This window comes from Vigna umbellata, chromosome 3 (assembly GCF_029865625.1).
Source record: "Vigna umbellata cultivar VRB3 chromosome 3, Vumbellata_1.0, whole genome shotgun sequence".
Lineage (NCBI taxonomy): Eukaryota > Viridiplantae > Streptophyta > Magnoliopsida > Fabales > Fabaceae > Vigna > Vigna umbellata.
Genome location: NC_142167.1, coordinates 4,940,268 through 4,961,743, shown reverse-complemented (window position 1 = coordinate 4,961,743; position 21,476 = coordinate 4,940,268). Strand labels below are relative to the sequence as shown.

Sequence of the window (21,476 nt, the reverse complement as noted above, 5' to 3'; positions counted from 1 at the left end):
AGCAAATAGAAAGATGATTGTGAGTTTTATTTTCCAATTTAAAAATTCATATTGGTTTTAAATCAATGTATATCTGCAATATTGAAAAACAAAAACTGCAAGTATCCAGCAAGTAACAAAATAGGTAATATGTACGAGATAAATATTATCCGACCTGTATCATTTCTAATCAAAACGACGTCACTTAACTATTGGAGTGGGCTTTTATCTTTTGACGTCCCTTTTTGGCTGAAGCTAAAATGCAACATTCTTGTAAAGTTTTCAACAAATATAATAGTATTTTTTAGAAAATATATTTTCAAGTATTGATTATAGTCTGCAACAGCAAAGAAATGTTTAGACAAAAATTATAAAAATGTTACCTATATTAAACCATAGGCTATACTTTTTCAAATATGAAAATAAAATGATATATACAATATTATTTTAAATTTTGTTTGAATATTTAGGGGACTATATTTTAAATAATATATTAATAATTTTATTATAAAATATTAATTAAATAAATGTATCATATTAACATATATAGTTGAAATAAAATAAAATAAACAAAATTCGAAGTATTAATTAAAACATTTCTAATATATTATGGAATTTAGAGTTTATACATATATTTTAAAATTGCATTCCAATATTGTCTACACTTTCATAATTAAAAGTAATTAACAAATATTATCTTCAAAATAAAGAGAGAACAGATAATTCAATCATTACTCAAGAGCACAAATATTTGTAAGCAGTAAAAATTTCGAACATAAAAAAAATAATCATTCCTCTTAATATTATCTTAATGTCCAACCTAAAAAAATTAAAAGAAGAAATATTAATATTTTAAAATATGAACAAGTTTTTAAATAAGATGACATGAATATAGAGTTCCATACTTGACTAATTTATTTCAACTTCCAATTCAAGAAACGTAGAAAAAACATTTAAATTAATTTTTACAATATTTAACAATTTATTTATAAAAACTTAACAATTTTTATTGAAAATGCAGAATCAATATAAGAAATAAAATAGATTTTATATCCTCCAATGTGATATGGGAATAAATAAAAATATTTCAAATAATGCATATATAATATAGATATTTATGATTATATATGAATTATTTCTTAATTCTATAACTATAACATATATCTTATGTAAGTAATAAACATTTATCATATTCATCATTCTCTCAAAAAGTTTCCAGACCAAGAAAGACAACTCGCCCATTCATTATAAATAATTCTTGTCGATGAAACGTTATCGATAAAAATAAATCTGTTAGTAATATATATATATATATATATATATATATATATATATATATATATATATATATATATATATATATATATCAACTGATTTTACCATAAAAAATAAATACATAGATAAAATTAGTCAGTAAATTAAGGGTTGAATTATTAAAAAAGTATTTGTTGATAAATATATATAGTAAATTTTGTTGATAAATTTTTTTAAAAACTAAAATTGTTATTATAGACTGTGAGACCCGGAAAAATTAACACTGCAATTATCTGTCACATCAACATTAATGCACACGCCACGTCACTACTCCGGGTAATTAAAACCCACTTTACATTGCATGCACGAGCGCCATGTGTCGAGTTGGAAACTTCTGAAATCAGAAGTGGGGGTGCAGGTGTCAGCACACGAGACGCTCGTTCGTCGGGGATTGGAATGAACAAAAGTGATTTTCGAAAAAACCCTTCCACTCACCTGCACCACTCATCTTCTTCCTCAGAACCCAACCTCTCCTTTTCTCCCGCTTCTCTCTAAAAACCTCCAACTTCTCTCTACTGTTACTTAGACATCTCTTCTCCGTTTAACATTCAGAACTGTAGGAACGTTCCCTACGCCGTGAACTTCATTTTGGTCCGAACAACTTCAGATTCTGTTAACGGTAAGATTTCCAACTCATACGCTCGTTTCTGGAGTTCTTGCGAACCCAGATTCAGTTGCATGCAAGGGTATAAGTTGATATCTTCTACGTTTCTTTGGTTAGACTTAGTTGAAGAGTGTAAGAACGATCGTGGAGGGTAGAAAACCCTAAGTTGGGCAAGTCCAAGTGATACTCTTAGAACGAACACTGCTATCCAGGTAAGGGAAGCTTATATGTTTAATTTATACTTGAATGTGGTATGATCTGATTTGGATGTATGAAAAAGTATGCATGTTGATAACTGAAATGCATGTATGCAGTATGAATGCGAATGTATGATGTATGATGATTGAGATGTGTGATCATGAACATGGATGTTTATGTTGTATGAAGTAAATCTGTATGATGATGTTGAATATGAAGTAATTGGAATGAATGTTATAAAGTTTATAAATTGAAATCATATGAATTATAAAGTATAAGTTTAAATGTTGAAATCTGAAATCTGTTATGGTTGAAAAATCTGAAACGTAAATCACTCCCTATGATAAATTACGCTCGTCACCGTACGGTCTTATACCGTTCGGTTTCCCTGAAAATAACTTAGAATGAAATTCTTTCATTTGGGAAGAACTCCGCTTGAGAGCGAGCGTCCCCAATTAAATGTCTGAGCGTTCGGTTCAGCTCAGCTGTATATAAATACTTTACACTTTAAAATATGTAACGTTCGGTCTTATACCGAACGTTCGTTCTAAACAACGCTCGGTCTTAAACCAAGCGTTCGTCCTAAATAGCGCTCGGTGTTAAACCAAGCGTTCGTCCTAAAGAGCGCTCGGTCTTATACCAAGCGTTTGTCATGGTTGATTCACGATCATCTACCTAGCGTTCGCTTTGATGTAGTGTTCGGTCTTAAACCGCACGCTCGTCCTTATCTTTGATTACTAAACGAACGTAAATAGCGTTCGTTCAAATATTACAATATTCATCCTCTAACGTTCGTTCAAATACTGGCATCGGTTCTTTATATACAAAATTTTACAAAGAAAATTCTAAGTATTATTGACCATCCTTGGTACATTGAATCTGGTCCAAGATCTTTTTCACGAAAATTTTCTAAGTATCATTATACCTTCAATAGAGTCAGTTCATTTAACTAACCAAACAGAGAGTCACGTTCGTCCATCCAGTACTTTATTTGGACGTTCGTCCTAATTCTTCAAAGGACTGAACGTTCGTCCTTTTATGCTCTTAAAGTTAAAGATGAGAATGATGATAAATTATAAGATATTACCATATGAACACTATATTGAGTGATTCTATGAGTATGGATTTTGGACGAGCGTTCCAAGGAGGAACGTCTCAGATATGTTAAATATTAAATTTGGTAAAGTATGACTGTGGATAAGTTAGGACTCGCTCTCCATCCTGATATTCAGTGATTACTCTTCTCACGTAGAGAGGGTAAGTCATGCGTGTGAATGGCAGGAGGTCCTTAGTCCATAAGTTAACATGGGCGACGTAAGAACGGATTAACCTCGAGTGGCAGCTGTTTGGTGTATCCTAGTTACTACATCACTCGAGTGCAAGGACGCTTGTAACTACACGGTTTCATACAGTCCGGACGGTCTGTCTTATATATATATATATATATATATATATATATATATATATTTCTATGTTATTCTATGTTAAGTTATTTGCTGTATGTGTGAATTGAAATGTTAAATGTATGTATTGTTGTTATGAGTTAAATTATATAAGCTTACCCTTTCGTTTTCTTTGTGTTGTCCATTGTATCTGTACGTTCGTCCTGTCTTGCAATGATCATCCGTGTGGATGTGAGCAGAAGGCGAGGCCACTCTAGAGGACGTCATCGAGGAAGAAAACCTAGCCGAAGTTGAAGCGAAAGCGGAACAGTAGGACGTCCGTTTTTTTGTTTTAGTTTAGGCGTTCGTTTTGTTTGTGGACGTTCGGTTATTTCTTTTGTAAAACCGTTCGTTATTAACATTCACTGATTCCGATTTGTATATCTTAACTCTGCACTCTAAGCCGTTCGGCTTTTAAACTCTGATTATATAAAGACTGCATTGATTTACTGTTAATTGTAATTAATTCTGACTTATGGTAATTATTGTATTTTGGGATGTTACAATAGACAAATGATTACATTTTTTATTTTGATTTGCGGTAAAATCTATCGTAAATTCATTGATAATAAAATTTCTTAAAATTTGTTGGTAAGAATTTGTTGATAAAATAAAATTTTTTCATTACCAAAAAACATTAATTTGGTGCTAAATTTTCCACTCCATCTAACCGAAATATATTCTATAATTTAATTATAGATGTGTGAGAAAAAGAAGAGAAGGATAAAGAAAAAGAAAGAGAAGAAAAAGGTGGAAGGGGAAGGAGGAAGGAAAGAAGGAAAAGGAGAGGAGCCAGAGGTGGTGCAACGGCAATGCGACGTAGCGGGGTGACACCATCATCAATGGTCGAGGTGGTGGTGGTAGTAGAGGAGAAAAAGAAAGAGTGAGAAAAAAAGGAGGAGAAGGAGGAGAGCAGTCAGAGGAGACAAAATCAGATGACGGTGGCGATAGCTTTTCCGTAATTGGAGTAGGGAAGGAAAAATAGGAAAAAAGAGAAATGAAAAAAATAAAAGGAAGAAGAAGAAGGGAGGAGGAAAAGGATGAACCAGATCGTAACATTAACGAATTTTATCGACATATATTTATCAACAAATTTTTTTCTCTATGATATTTAATGAAATAATTTTATCGATAGATATTTATTGACGAATTTTTGTATTGGTAATTATCGATAAAAAACTATTAATGAACTTTTTGTCTTTGATAATTACCGACACATATTTTATCCATTAGTAAAATGTAATGATAAACATTTTACTGATTGATTTTTGATCATCGGTAGACTGTCGATAATTTTGATTTACAAGAAAATTTCAAATGTTACCGATAGATTTTAAACATCGATAATATTATGTTTTGATATTTATTGATATAGTTAAATAAGATAATTATTTAACAATATCAAATAAAATATCTTAAGATATATTTTACCCAAATTATCTTTAATCATAAACATTTATAAATAAAATAGAGAAAACTACAAGATCCAATTTTTGTTGCTTGTTCCCTCTTATTGGCTTAGACAAATTTCTTCACTTTTTCATGTTATGCTTGGATTGACTTTTTGTAGTCTTGATTATTTGCTATTTTTGAATTTATCTTTAAGGTGTTATGAAACTTTAACCAATTTATTTTCACAACTTAATGAGCTCAACTTAGTTGTAGCTGCACCAAAACACCTCACAATATCCAAAAACATTTATGCAACTAAAAAACTATTTTTAACACGTTTTAGTATCTCATCCTAAATAAACTCAATTATAACAAATCATAATTAAAATATTTTATAGTACAAAAATCAATTAAGAATTAAATATTAAAGGCTAAATGAAGGCATAAATATGCACTTATCACCTAGCATCCACCCTAGCGTGATGTCTCACAAGGTGGCCTTGTTTAAAGAGGTGTGCCCAATGGCGCAAAACAAGAGGGGTTGGGAGAATAAAAGGGACATGCGATAGACACAGAGGTCAAGAAGCTCCTTTAAGCTAGTTTCATTCATGAAGTTACATACACCACTTGGCTAGCCAATGTGGTAATGGTAAAAAAGGCGAACGGCCAATGGAGGATGTGCACGAACTTCACCGATCTCAACAAGGTGTGCCCAAAGGTCGCATATCTTCTTCCGAGCATAGATGGCCTAGTGGATGGCGCCTCCGGCTTCCAAGTGTCAAGCTTCCTGGATGCGTATTTTGGGTATAACCAGATTCCTATGTTTCCATCTGACCATGAGAATACAACATTCATCATCAAGCGAACAAACTACTGTTATGAGGTGATGTCTTTCGGTTTCAAGAACGCAGGCGCATGTATCAATGATTGATAGATAAAATCTTTCGTCATCAGATCGGGAGGTGTATAGACGTCTATGTTGATGATATGGTCATTCAAAGTCGGTCGGTGGAGGAACATGTCAGAGACTGAGAGGAAGTGTTTAAGCAAGTCCACAAGTATGCGATGTGCTTAAACCCTACTAAGTGCACGTTTGGAGTGACCGTTAGGAAGTCCCTGGGTTTCAGGGTGACGGCTAAGGTATTGAGGCCAACCTGGACAAGTGCAAAGCAGTGTTGGAGATGAGAAGCCCTTAGTGCTTGAAAGGTACAGCGGCTAGTAGGAAGTTTGACCTCATTGTCCTACTTCATCCCCAAGTTGGCTGAATGCATCAAACCAATCTTGAAGATATGAAGAAGAATACCACAACTAAGTGGGATGAGCAGTTGCAAACAACTTTCTCCAAGGTTAAATACATTTTGGCTAGCTTGTCGGTCATGACTCGACCGATACAAGGACACGAGCTGCATGTCTACCTAGTCATATCTAACACCATGATCAGTGCTAGTCCAATAAACACCGGAGTTCAAGTTGGTATACTTCGTTAGTCGGGTCTTGCAAGGCCCCAAAACACGATATCAAAATATAGAGAAGGTGGCCCTAGTGTTGCTGTCGCTTGAGACTATATTTTCAAAGTCACTAGTTGGTCGTCCAAACCAATCACCTGGTGGCAAAAATTTTGAGGCAGCTTTACCTAGCGGGGATGACCGTAGGATGGTTGGGTTAAATTTCAGAGTTCGGTCTGCGTTTCGAAACGTGCGGTTTAGTGCGGAGACAACGCTTGGCCGATTTTACGACAAAATTGTCTTTTGGAACTGCAAACCCCTCTCAGCCACGGACCAAGCGATCAACATACCTCTTGATCCAATGTGAAACAATCGACAGGCCGGTCGGTTGGACCACAAACAAGATTAACAATAAAAATAATTATGTTGACTCTAAGTTAGGTCATTACTGTTTGGATCGTAATTAGACCGACACTAATTAAAAGTTTATCCCAAAATTTATAAATACATATTTAATATCGAGGTAGTTGGTTACTTTTACTATATATTTATTGTTACAATATTAAGACAAATATTAACTTTACACTAGTAAAAAAGAAGGCTTTTAACGCGCTATATACACTTCGGTTATTACAAAACCGAAGCGTATAAAAACGCGATGGCATTTCTATAAATATTGAAACATTATATGCCTCAGTTATCCATAACTTGATGCTTATTCCCTCTACTGCCTCAGTCACTATGAGAACCGAATCATAAAACTACGTGCCACCTCACCAGCCCCGTCTGCCCATCTGCAAAAGCAGACTTTTTCAAGCCTTTTACCTCGATTTTACTCTGACCCGAGGCAGTAGCCCTTTAAGGTTAAAATTTCCTTCTTCCTTTCTCTCTCACGCTTTCTTCTTCAACGCTGGTACCTTCTTACTGCCGTTGTTGCTGGTGCTTCATCCAAGGAGTCCACGGTGCTGCCTTCCCCGCCGCTTCTCGTCGCCCCTCTGCCGCGTGCTCGCCCCTCCGTCACGTGCTCGCCCCTTCGTCGCGTGCTCGCCCCTTCGTCGCGTGCTCGCCCCTCCATCGCGTGCTCGCCCCTCCGTCGCGTGCTCGCCCCTTCTTCTGTCGCGTTTCTCTCGCTGCGTCAAAGGTCGCGCTGCCACAGTTCGTCCACCACCGGCACCTCCATTGTCTCCGACAAAGTCCTTCCTTGCGGCGACACGAATTGGTTTTGTGTAGGTGCAAATTCGCGACTAGGGTTTCCATGGTCTAATTTGGGGATTTTTCTGTAGGTTTCATGGATGAAGTATGAGGAGGTTGTTGGACATGAACGAACTCACGATTTGGCTCACGGTGGTGATGGTGGGTTTTGGTGGTTCATGGTGGTTTCTAGGATGAGATTGCTGGTGTGAGTGGGTTTTGGCTTTTATTGCAGGTGGTTGGATGATTGATGGAGGCATTGCGTGAGGAGGATGAGATTGTTGGTGTGAGGTGTTTTTGCAGGTCTGTAAATTTCTGATGATGGACGAAGAAGATGGGTTCGCAAATTGGGTGGCAGGGTGATTCTCGCGAAGGACGAAGGTGGTCTACGATGGTGTTTTGGGTGGTCCGATGTGAGAAAGACGGTGGTGTTTGGAAGCGTGTGGTGTTTGGTGGCGTGTGGTGTTTGGCAGCGTGAGAAAGACGGAAGATAATTCAAACTGAACGGTGCAAAATATGACGATCTCGTGGTGGTCGGCGGCGTCCTGGTGGGAAAATCAGGAAGACCATACTGCCTTGGTTCCCTTTGAACCGAGTTCTAATCCTATATCGTTTTGCCTCGATTCACAGCCGAGGCATAAAAATACAGACTTTTTACCTCGTCTATATATGCTTCGGATCAAGAACCGGTGCGTATAGGCTAAAATAACTGGTGCCATTGCTTCTAACTACACTAGTGTTAAGATCATATTGTTTTTTTTAGAGTAACACATTATCCAATCTAACGATGAAAAGAGAACTGAAAACAAAACATTTACATGATAACTTTGAAGCTTATAAGAGAACTGAAGACAAAACATTTACATAATAACTTTGAAGCTCTTTATAAGAGAATACTACCAAAAGAAACAATTCAAAACAATATTTCTCGTTATTGAACTGGAATATATATATCAACTGATTTTACCATAAAAAATAAATACATAGATAAAATAGTCAATAAATTAAGATTTGAATTATTAAAAAAGTATTTGTTGATAAATATATATAGTAAATTTTGTTGATAAATTTTTTTAAAAATCTAAAATTGTTATTATAGACAAATGATTACATTTTTTATTTTGATTTGCGGTAAAATCTATCGTAAATTCATTGATAATAAAATTTCTTAAAATTTGTTGGTAAGAATTTGTTGATAAAATAAAATTTTTTCAAGCCTTTTGCCTTGGTTTTACTCAGACCCGAGGTAGTAGGGTCTTTCTTCCTTTTTTAAGCTGTAGCCCGAGACATATAAGTTTAATTTAATTTTTTTAAGCGTTTAGGCACCGTTTAAGACCCGAGGCAGTAGCCCTTTTAGGTAAAAACTTCCTTCTTCTTTTCTCTCTCACGCTTTCTTCTTCAACGCTGGTGCCTTCTTGCTGCCGTCATTGCTGGTGCTTCGTCCAAGGAGTCCACGGTGGTGCCTCCCCCGCCGCTTCTCGTCGCCCCTCCGCCACGTGCTCGCCCCTCCGCCACGTGCTCGCCCCTCCACCGCGTGCTCGCCCCTCCGTGGCATGCTCGCCCCTCCGTCGCGTGCTCGCCCCTCTGTCGCATCTCGCCCGTCCTTCTGTCGTGTTTCTCTCGTCGCGTCAAAGGCCGCGCTGCCACAGTTCGTCCACCACCGGCGCCTCCATTGTCTCCGACAAAGTCCTTCCTTGCGGCGACACGAATTGGTTATGTGTAGGTGCAAATTCGTGATTAGGGTCTCCATGGTCTAATTTGGGGATTTTTCTGCAGGTTTCATGGATGAAGTATGAGGAGGTTGTTGGAGATGAAGGAACTCACAATTTGGCTCACGGTGGTGATGGTGGGTTTTGGTGGTTCATGGTGGTTTCTAGGATGAGATTGCTGGTGTGAGTGAGTTTTGGCTTTTACTGTGGTTGGATGATTGTTGGAGGCATTGCGTGAGAAGGATGAGATTGCTGGTGTGAGGTGTTTTTGCAGGTCTGTAAATTTCTGATGATGGACGAAGAAGATGGGTTCGCAAATTGGGTGGCAGGGTGATTCTCGCGAAAGACGAAGGTGGTCTATGATGGTGTTTTGGGTGGTCCGATGTGAGAAAGACGGTGGTGTTTGGCGGCATGTGGTGTTTGGCGGCGTGTGGTGTTTGGCAGCATGAGAAAGACGGAAGATAATTCAAATTGAACGGTGCAAAATATGACGATCTCGTGGTGGTCGGCGGCGTCCTGATGGGAAAACCAGGAAGACTATACTGCCTCGATTCCCTTTGAACCGAGTTCTAATCCTATATCGTTTTGTCTCGGTTCACAATCGAGATATAAAAATACAGACTTTTTACCTCGTCTATATATGCTTTGGATCAAGAACCGGTGCATATAGGCTAAAATAACTGGTGTCATTGCCTCTAACTAAGGATCATATTGGGTTTTTTAGGATAACACATATCCAATCTAACGATGAAAAGAGAATTAAAGACAAAATATTTACATGATAACTTTGAAGCTCTTTATAAAAGAATACTAACAAAAGAAACAATTCAAAACAATATTTCTCGTTATTGAACTGGAATATAAGTTAAATGACTTCTCTAGATAATCCAAGTCTAAGTAAACTCTATGGTACTAGACGATCTACCTGTATTGTTTACCACATATGCAATGTTGCATATCTTCCGTTGGACGATATGGTAAAATTAGATGGTACCTTTAACAAAGTTTTATTGAGTCAAGTCTCAGTTTATCTATCTCTTTTCATTTTTTCATATTTCTCCTCAACTAAACATATTTATCTGTTATTTTCTATTTATTTATTTATACTCCTTTCATTCTTTCTTCTGTCTAACTTATTATCTGCACTGTATCAATAGAGTATTAAAGTTTTCTAGAGGATATATAGCTGTTAAAAACGAATATTTGCTTCTTATTCACCTCTCCTAGCCCTGATTGTAATTCAGTATTGTGTACTTTGAGATCAGAGACCCTTTGATTACCAAAGAAAAATAATTAAATTTTTATACGCTTCTCATTGATTGCATACGCACCCTTCAACACGCAAGGTCATTGAAAGGCCACCAGTTAAATTCCTGAGCCTCTTGATTGAGTCACAAGATCAGGAGTACAACTTGTGCAAATCTCCCAAGCAAAAATATAAAGGGAAAAGAATCATATTCCCAACTCATTTTTCTTTATGCTCCTTCAACCCATCACCTTTTAATTTTAGTATATTTTTTGGAAGAACCACACTCCCAGAACCTTCTTACTCCTTTCCTTTCAAATTAATATAAACACAATACCCAATATTTTCCTCTTATCTTATCACTAACACATACTTTTGTTACATATATATACCTTTAATTCTGTTTTGGAGCAACCTAGTTGAAGATGCCATGGGCAACCTCTTTGGCAAAAATAAAAAGCATAGCACTCATAGTTCAAGCCATGATAAAGGAAGAGGTGGAGGAATCTTCACCGACGTGACCACAAGAGGTTTACCACCCAATTTTCCATCGCGAATATCTTCCTCCTTGCCACCACCAATATTATATCCATCTCTGGAACCACCTTCTTCGACGGCACCACCACCACCGATGCGATCACGATCCGTTTCCAAGAAACCAAGCTTTCTGAGAGTTGACTCTAAACAGAGCTCTTCAGTCATGGACAAAAAGCAATCTGCAGCCAAAAAGTATGCTCTTATCCGTGACAACTTCTCTACCCTTGAACAGGTATCACTTCATTTTATCTTTCTTATAATTTTATTTACCAGATTAATCTCTCAAAAAATTAGAAAAAAAACATTAATTATAAAAATTATATGGTACCTCTTCTAAAGTGTTTCTAAATACTTCCTGAGAAACACTTTTTGTCGCTCTCTTATTTAATATGGCGTACTCTTTCAACTGAAGTATGTGTGCCTCGCCATGAGATTATTATGAATTATGTTTTATTATAACAATTTAGAATTTCAACGTATTTAACGTGAATAATCATAAAAGGTAATTAAAATATTTAGTGATGAATGAAAATTTAGAAAGTTAAGATGATTTAATGCTTGGAATATTTAGGAGGACAAATTATTATTTTGTTTCTCCCATGGTCATGTTCGAATGTGAAATTTTGAATTAAGATATAATTGACAAATTACAGTTTCAATTTTTTAAATTTATTTATTTCAAATACGAAAATAATGACACCATAGACATTCAGAGAGAGAGAAAAAAGTTAATAAATTTGAAGAATAATATTTATTCCATAATTAAGAATATATACGATGTTTTCTGTCTTCAAGCTTAGTTTCGCCTTCTTTTGTCGGTTCATTTTCTGAGACTTTGTTATGCTTTATAATATATAACGTCAGAGTTATTTTTTTGTCCATATTAATGGATTTTACATTTTGTTTGAAGATAGATGTTTCCCTTCTTTTTTAAAACGTGGCTGAAAATGTACTATTCTTTTAAAGAAAATTTGATTTATATGATTGTTAATAGACATATTCATGGTTGATTAAGAAGCCAAAGTAAGAAGTAGACACTGAAATACAATTGCAAGGTTAATTTCTTAAGTACAATGCAATTACTTTCATGATGTGGTTCAGTAGTTGTTATTACACTGTATTAAAAAAATATCTCATTTATAATGACATTTGTTTATCACAAGTCATATTGTTTTGATGTGAAAATAAATATGTAAATTTATTTGAAATTGAAAATAATCCGTATTGAGATTTTCTTATCTATACTTTTTATATTATATGAGAGGATTCATTTTTTCTTTATACATTTATTTCTTTAATTTTATCTTTTAATAAGGAATTGAATTTTACGATTTATCATTCCCAACTCTTACATTTTTATATTTTTAATGTGATTTCTAGTCATTACTTCATTCATAAAAATAAGATTTATTAGGAAATATAAATTAAAAGTTTGAAGATAAAATAAGTAAATGATAAAGGAATTAAATTTTAATCCACCTAAGTGTTACAAATATTAATAAGAAGATATAAGATTGATTTAGTGATGGGTTTGGAAGGAAGAGCGAAAGACAATTCTTTTCACTAACATTTTGGATATATAAAGTTGGTTTGATGAAAGAATGGTGGAAAAGGTCGTCGGTTTAAGAACTTACCATTGTAAAAAAATTTTTATTGTTATTGAATAGCATGATAACATTATAATTATAATAGTGATAAGAAGTTAATTTAAGTCTAATTTAACCTTATAAAATCGGTTTATGAGATGAGTTTTGTCCCCACTTATATATTATGAAATCGTTTTATCTTTAGTTAATGTGAAATCTCTAACACCCCTCACGTTGAGATATATGCATATTGAACATAACACTAAACAATAATGGATGGTCTAATAATAGTCTAATAGTGGGTGAAGCAATATACCAAACAAACAACAAATCTCCTAATAATAAACGGTACAATAGGCTGAACAAACAACAAATTTTGCTAGGATATACTCTAACTCAAATTACTTTAATACAATATTAAAAAATAGACTTTAAGCTTAATTGTACTCTACAAAATCAGCTTGTAAGGTGAAATTTTCATCCACTTATATATTATAAAATTGTTTTATCTCTAGTCAATATGAAATCTCCAACGAAGACTAGGCAAAATGAATGCAATAATTAATTACAAAAACTTGTAATTTAAACATATTTAGTATTGTAAAAATGGGCCACCTAGCCCGGCCCATCCGGGTTGGCCACTTAGTAAGTCAACCCAACGCAACTCACTAATTAGCAAGACAAAAAAATTTAAACCCGACCTAACCTATCACGGGTTTGATGGATTAAACGAGTTGACTCATTAACTCACTTAATTATAAGTTTTCTTTTTAATTCTAAAAGAATTAAAAAAAATTCTAATTCAAATGTAAATAAATTTCAGTCCAAAATAATGTTAAACTCAATAGACAAATAAAAATAAAAATAATACAATACATTCAAAATCATCTTAAACTCCAAATATAAGACAAAAACAAGCAATAAAGCAAAACAAATAAATGTATAACATTAATCATTTTTGTCTCACTTAGATTAAAGTCTTGAATTGATAAATCTACGATATTTTATTCTCTTCAAACATGTTTTTCTTTATCTCCATCTACAATGGTTTGTTTCATTTCATTTCATTAAAAGATTTAGGTGAGTTGGTGAGTCAACTGGGCTCACTACGAGTTCAATTTAGGCAATCTGGATTCTGAGTCATATTTAAAATTGACCATTTCAAAATTTTAATTTTTTTAACCTAACTCAATTCAAACCCAAATTTAAACCTATAGACCAAGTTGACTCAAGTTGACTCATGGATTTCATAGATTCCAACCTATTTGACAACACTAACCATATTACTAGAAAACCTCCCAAATATAAGGGCTAAATAATTCCACCAAAGAAAATCAAGACCTGGTATTAATATCTATGTTAAGTAAAATATCATTCCATTGTTTTATTTTTTTTCTCTAAAGTACGAAAAATTTGAAAATTCTTGCATTCATTTCATTTACTTACATTAGAACTAGTGAATCACATCCCAACCACAACAAATTTCAACCCTTTGAATGTGGTAGTTTTTGTAAACTAAAAAAAATAACAAATGAGTGAATGAAACTAATAAATTCACTGATAAAATTACTCACACAAACAGAGAACCCTGGACAATCTCTAACAGCAGCATCACCATTACAATTAATATAAACCATGGTTTAGATTTTTCAAAGAACCTTAACAATTTTAGGTGTTTTATCCTATGACCATCGATATTAAAGAATTTTAGGAATTCCTCGTTAGTAAACTTATTTGTTGAATTAAATAAATAAAGTATGTTAACTAGGAGTCATGGTATTTTCTATTCTATTTTACTTTTCAGTGTTTTGTCAACTCAAGTTACCTAGAATGTTAATCATTATTTAATGTGTCTACTTAAAAGGTTATATTATTTTGAGTACTATATAAAAAAAATTCTAACAGTAATATCAAATTTAGGTTTATTTTGATAATTGGCTCAGACAAAAGCAAGAATGTTATGTGATAAAAATTAAAAAAACAATTAGAATGAGATAAAGTATGTTGGGATGGGTGACAAATTCAGATGGAGTAAATCCTGTCTCAACTTATGGTAAAAGTTCAACTCACATTCTATAAAAGATTGTTAAAAATTTAAGTATGGATTGAATGTCCTTCATTAAATAAAAATAAAAGTTTGAATAAAATATGAAGAAAAAGATTCATAGAGATACTCTTAATGTTTTGAATTGTAGATGATGTAATAATATCTATATAGTTGACCCATGACTTATTGAATTTCCGACGTCCAAAGCCAACATACACTTGAAAAAAAAAAAAGACAATATTAAAAGTTCAAGCATAAATTAAAAATCTTATATTAAATTAAAAATCATAAACCTCAAACTAACAGTCCACAATCCCATAGAGTTAAACATTTACACCGTGTAATAAATAACATTGTTTCTTGGGAAGAGCCAATTTAAGACTCATTTTATCTTTAATCTGACGAAAGCATATATTATGCAATGCATATTATCATGTTTTCCTTACTGTTTTAATAATTTGGTAGAACTTATAATTTCTAATATGTCTTTATTTATTCCTTAAATTAAAATATTTTAATTTTTCTTTTATTAGAAATTATAACAAAATCATAGGTATTCATGACTTCCACGTCTATGCTACTTTCTAAAAATCGATATCTATCATATTAATTATATTGCATTGATTATATCTTCATATATTATATCATCTCTATCCAACCAAACATTTTCCTTTTTTAAAGTTCTTTGTCATCCAAGAAATTAGCAACTTTTTTTTTCCAAAAATGAGTTACCGATGGAATTAGTTATTCATTTTGGTCACCTATAATTAGTTATTCATTTTCATATTAAAGTGCAACCGCTAATTTTCCATTCAGACATCTTCTTGGAATTTTCAGAAGTTATACTATTATACTTCTCCCTTATTCTTTTTATATTTTTATTGCATAGATATTTTAATGAATAAAAACAATACAAATATAATTTCTGTTGTAGAAAAGTAATGATTCTTAATGTTTAATTAATTGTAAAACAAATGTTTAATCCATATTCAACCTATATAGCTATAGATGAACAGTAAATGTGTCACTGGTCATATGAAATAAATAATCATCCATCTCAAATTCGAAATTTTAATTTAGAAAGTTTAATTTTAAAATCTGTTTATGAATTTTGTTGAGATAATATTATTAGAATCAATTATTATATTTATTTTAAAATCTAAAATTCTTCATAATTTTATTTTCAAAATCAAGGTGAGAAGATTGTAGGAGAAAATTGTATTTAAATTTCATACTCATCTTTAAAAATAGAGATATAATAAAATCCGTAAATGTTGTTCATCGTGGGAATAACGGCACTAATTGACCTCAGAGTCATTGCATGGTACACACCATCTTGTGCAGGTCAAGCTTACTACAAACATATTATAGACACTGTTTTTCCAGCTTTCACACATCAGTGTGCAGGGATAATGGTTACCAATTGAGGTGGGAGTTGAAATATTAAGTAAATATAAATAAAAAACTTACAAACTTATTATTTTTTTTTAAGATTTTGAATTGAATATGATTAATTTATTTAGTGTTAATTCTTTTTTTATAGTGTTAGAGATCTCATCCAATCTGTATTATATAAGAGAAGGGCAATCTTCATTTTACAAATAATAATTTTATGAAGATTAACTAAACTTAAAATGACTATGAAAGATATTTATATATATTCTGCAATTATGGCTAAAGAAAATGGAACTTGCTTTCTTATAATTAATGATGCCAAACTACTTTTTGGAAAGCATGTTTCATGGTCATTATACAAAAGAAATCTTCAAAGACCAATTCAAAGCATGTTTCATGGTCATTATACATAACATGCAAACAAATCTTCAAAGAAATTATACAAAACAAAACCAATTCCACCAAATATATTGAAGGAGAAATCACAATTCTTTTACCGATAAATATTAGTTATTAGTATTTTTTTGTTAATAGGAGAATTGAATTCATAATTTCTTTTAACTTTTTATTCAAACTTATCAAATCAATTTTATAACTCTCAATTGTTAGTAAGAAAATTCAACGTATAATTTCTCATTCTCTTTTTCAACTTTACCGCTGATTAAGCCACCTTCTAACTTTCCATAGAATTGTTTGTAACGATGAATCTTCAAAACCTTGAATAATAATAATTGAATAGATGGAAGATCTTACACTGATTAGGGATAATCAAATTTACATATATAAGTGAAGAAAATTTTCATCTTCTAAACTGGTTTTCAAGTGAAATTCATAAGAATTAACGAGTTTGAATTATATTTAAAATCAAATATCACATAGAATTAGAGAGTGAGTAATTTGTTAGAAGTGTTTGGAAACAAGAATACTCTTTCCAAGAACTTTGTAAATGTTAAATTGAGCGAATTTCATGAAAATTTGTTATCCCTTTTAACTTGTGCAGGTGACAACGGCCTTGAGGAAAGAAGGATTAGAATCCTCAAATCTCATCCTTGGAATTGATTTTACAAAGAGTAATGAGTGGACTGGTATGTGATAAAAGATGAACAAGTGATTTCAGGGTCCATCTTTATATGAAGCATGATTTGAGAACTAAAATTGGCCAAAGATGGTCTTCTTTCGTGATATATTATGGGATTCCGTTTGCTTATATAATTTCTTTAATTTATGAAATGATTTCTTTGTGAATGAAGGCAGAATCTCATTCAATAAAAGAAGCCTGCATGCTATTGGAACTACACCTAATCCTTATGAGAAGGCCATCTCTATTATTGGCAAGACGTTGGCTCCCTTTGATGATGACAACTTGATTCCATGCTTTGGCTTTGGTGATGGTAATGCCTAATCCTTAAGCCACACCAATCATGAACCAAGAATAGTTTTTCAAGCTTAACATTTACCTCAACTTCTATCATGATGCAGCTACTACCCATGATCAAGAAGTATTTAGCTTTCACAGTGATCATTCACCTTGCCATGGCTTTGAGGAAGTCTTGGCTTGCTACCAGAAAATAGTTCCAAACTTGAAACTTTCAGGTCATTATCATCTTAATCTTGTAGTAGTGTTGTTCTTGATGATGTTACTGCTTCTATGCTAGAGAATTTGTGGATAGTTATAACATGTTAGAACTCCAAATGAGTTGAAAGTTCTGAATACTAGTACAGTAAACCAAAACGACAACCGTTATTTTTTGTTTATATGGAACAATTTTCCAACAGAAGTATATATAGATAAGACAAAAAGTATATCACTTCTTGTCTCGACTAAGAAAAAAAAGTTATAAGGAAAACAAAAAACCTCAAATTTTAAACTTTTAAGGTTTTGAGTTAAATATGGTGTCATGATTTCTACTATGAATAATTGAAAGTGAATGTGACTAGTCTATAAGGTCTAACATTGAGTTAAAATCATTTTGTATCCCTAATTAAATTGGTTAAGATTCATGGCTGAAGGAATGCTTCCTTTTTCTTTTTGTCTGAAGGACCAACTTCTTATGCTCCTGTGATTGAAGCTGCCATAGACATAGTTGAGAAAAGTCGTGGCCAATTCCATGTGTTGGTTATAGTTGCTGATGGCCAGGTATTAAATTAAAGTTGCCTTCATGTGTGTTTACTATTATTAGATTTAATCTTAAATCTTATTAGCATAAATGTGCTTGATTTTAAGGTTACAAGAAGCGTCAACACTGGAGATGGAGAACTAAGTCCGCAGGAAGAGAAGACAATTAAAGCCATAGTTGATGCAAGGTAGATATAACTCAATCAATCCTTGTGAAGAATATTGTTTTTATAATTTAAATGAATTCACATCATGCTAAGATAAAACAATCTATCTTCTTCTGCATCTCAACCCTCACTTTCCTCACTCTAAACCTCTAATCTTAACTCTCTTCTTCACTTACTTTGACCTTCAATTTTTCCATTAAAGTTTTCGTAGTTTCGGGTGTGATTTTAATTTTGGCATTCTGAATATATTTCAGATTTGGTCAATCCAAAAGTATTATTGATACATTTAACACATAAATATATTCTAAATTCATCAATCCGAAAAATATTTTTAAATTTAGAAATACATTTCAAATTAGATTATCCTAAACATGTTCTGAAACATGTATTTTAAATTATTCAATTCAAAACATATTTCTGGTAGTGGGTGGTGGATTTGGCGACGGTAATACAGGGGGCGGCGGAATCTAGCGGTGCACCGTCGCTGGGAAACAAGTGCTGCATAGGAGAAAGAGAGGGTAAAACGATAACTTGATCAAGTCCATGGGGATGCAGAAGAAAAAAAGGAGGTGCAAGAAGTAGAGAAGCTGTGAGAAATGGACCTATAAAGTTTAATATGCTTAGATGTTGAGTCCAACCCACGTATATTCATTAGAACGGTTAACAATTCAACCTACATTAATTTTCCTAATTTTTTATGAAAACTGCACAACAATATTAGTGAAGTAAGTAAATGATGTAATTCTTTTAATATAAATTCAATGTTTCTACCTCCCAACCAAAATAGTAAATCACATTGATAAAATATGATAGTTAAATAATATTAAACTAGATAGATGACTTAATCATTTATAAATTCATGAGTTATTAATGTGAAAATCATTTAGGGACTTCGCCAAATAGTTAGTCTAAAAAATTATTGTCATTTTTGGGGAAAAATAAACAATTAAATTTAATTTTAAACTTCTTAATTCGCCTTTAACTTGAGAATATTCATACGAGTTTAAATAATTTCCCAAATTTACTAAAGAAGTTACTAATGGTGGATTAGTTCATTTTCTTTATTTAGGATCTTAAAACTCACAAGAGTTGAATAGTTAACTCGAGAGTTTCATCACCTTGATTATATGATATATATTCTTTATTTATTTTTTATTTGTGATACCAGTGCATATCCGCTTGCAATAGTTCTAGTTGGAGTTGGTGATGGACCCTGGGAAGACATGAGAAAGTTCGATGACAGGATACCTGCACGCGAGTATGACAATTTTCAGGTATAACAATACCTATTATCAGCAACAAATATTTAACGCATAATTATGTTGTTAATTTTCTAAATAGTTTTACTTGAACCTAGGTATAATTCCTTTAAGATTTCATTAAATATAAGAGTTTAGATAAAAATTTCTCAAATTTAATTATTTTCAAATAATTCAAGGATTTGGAGCTGAATTAATTAATGATTTAATTATTGAAGCAGATTTTCCCTTTGTTGTGTGCAGTTTGTAAATTTCACGGAAATAATGTCGAGAAACATAAGCCCATCGGAGAAAGAAGCAGCTTTTGCTTTGGCTGCTCTCATGGAGATTCCATTCCAATATAAAGCAACGATGGAATTTGGAATACTTGGGTATGATCATAAACAGAGGTTAATAAAAGAAATGAGCTAATAACAAAATATGCAGTTTTTGTTTGAATATGTTATGTTTGATTGTGTATATTTTTTGTGGTTTTGGAGAATAGACGTGTGACAGGAAGAGCAAAGAGAATAGTTCCAAAAGCTCCTCCTCTACCATATTCTAGGCCTACACCATCACTAGCTCGTCTTCCCACCACTGCACCACCTTCCTCCACTGATGACAACAACCAATCGGTATGTTTTAATAACCTTAAATACATAAACATTACAATTGAGGTTTTTTACGATTGGTTTGGTGTTGTATCTTCTGTTCTACAGGTTTGTCCTGTTTGTTTGACCAATCCAAGAGACTTGGCCTTCGGGTGTGGTCACATGGTGAGTTATAATTATTCTTATTTTTTTTAATTTATTTATTATTATTATTATTATTCATACAATATTTTGGAAAAACAGACTTGCAAGGATTGTGGATACAAGTTAACTAATTGTCCCATGTGTCGAGAGAGGATCACTACTCGTCTGAGGGTGTACAGTGGATGATTGTAAGTGATAAAAATGAAGCACATTAATTACATAGTTTGCATTTCGAATTAACGTTCATGGTGTGGATAACAGTCTAAAAGTGAACATATATGCTTTATGGATGTGTGGAGTATGAATTGGCCACTTTCTCTGTATATGTATTACGTTAATTGCATTTCTCTCTTTGAGTTTGGTTAAAAAAAATTAAAAGTAAGCAACTTTAATGTTTATAGTTTTATCAATTATTTGATTTTCATTTACACATTAAAAAATAATTTTAGTTTACCTTTAGTTTATCGTCCATCTTTTAATAGACATGCTAATATGATAAATTTATATGTAAAATTAATTATTAGTTTTGTAAATTCAATCACTTTACATAATGATGTAATAATATGTTAAAAATAATATTTGAAAAACGTATGGAAAACAAAACACTTAATCCGAATTTACCTATATTAATCAGAATTTAATTAAAACATATATAAAATATTTTTTTCTTGCAACAGTGCATAAGAATATCATTCAATCACATAATACGAGATTATGGAACTTTTCTCCAAGACAGATGGTTAAACAAATATTTTAGATGTGTCAAAATCTTTATATAGATGTATAACAAATTTTGGAGTTATCAAATATATAAAATATATTAAAATTTAAAAAAAATTAATTCATATTATATATTAATTTATATAAATATATAAAAATATTGAGGGACTAGCCCCTATCCGCACCAGGGTTTCAGCAACTCCTGCACAAAGTGGCCCATGCATGCTTGAAAGTCCAAGTGTGTTGTATTCTAAATCTCTGTTACAATATTATAACAATAAGCATGTTATTTCTTGACCGTTTATCACATAAAATCTTTAAATACTTAAGAGTTTTAAAAGTTGAAAATATAACTTCGTATTTGTTTAAAAATCAATTTTCTTTATATATAGAAA

At 32.6% G+C, this 21,476-nt stretch overlaps 1 protein-coding gene across 1 annotated transcript; it reads left to right on the top strand.

The window, feature by feature from the left end:
• Window positions 1-10,812: 10,812 nt before the first annotated feature.
• On the top strand, window positions 10,813-20,704 carry LOC124835989 (E3 ubiquitin-protein ligase RGLG4-like). The gene is made up of 11 exons (XM_047311040.2): window positions 10,813-11,289; window positions 17,086-17,170; window positions 17,336-17,476; window positions 17,565-17,678; window positions 18,125-18,222; window positions 18,310-18,389; window positions 19,537-19,642; window positions 19,871-19,998; window positions 20,112-20,241; window positions 20,326-20,382; window positions 20,461-20,704. Exons 1-11 carry the CDS (start codon window positions 10,951-10,953, stop codon window positions 20,545-20,547), a joined length of 1,365 nt encoding a protein of 454 aa, XP_047166996.2. The 5' UTR covers window positions 10,813-10,950; the 3' UTR covers window positions 20,548-20,704.
• The last annotated feature ends 772 nt before the right edge of the window (window positions 20,705-21,476 follow it).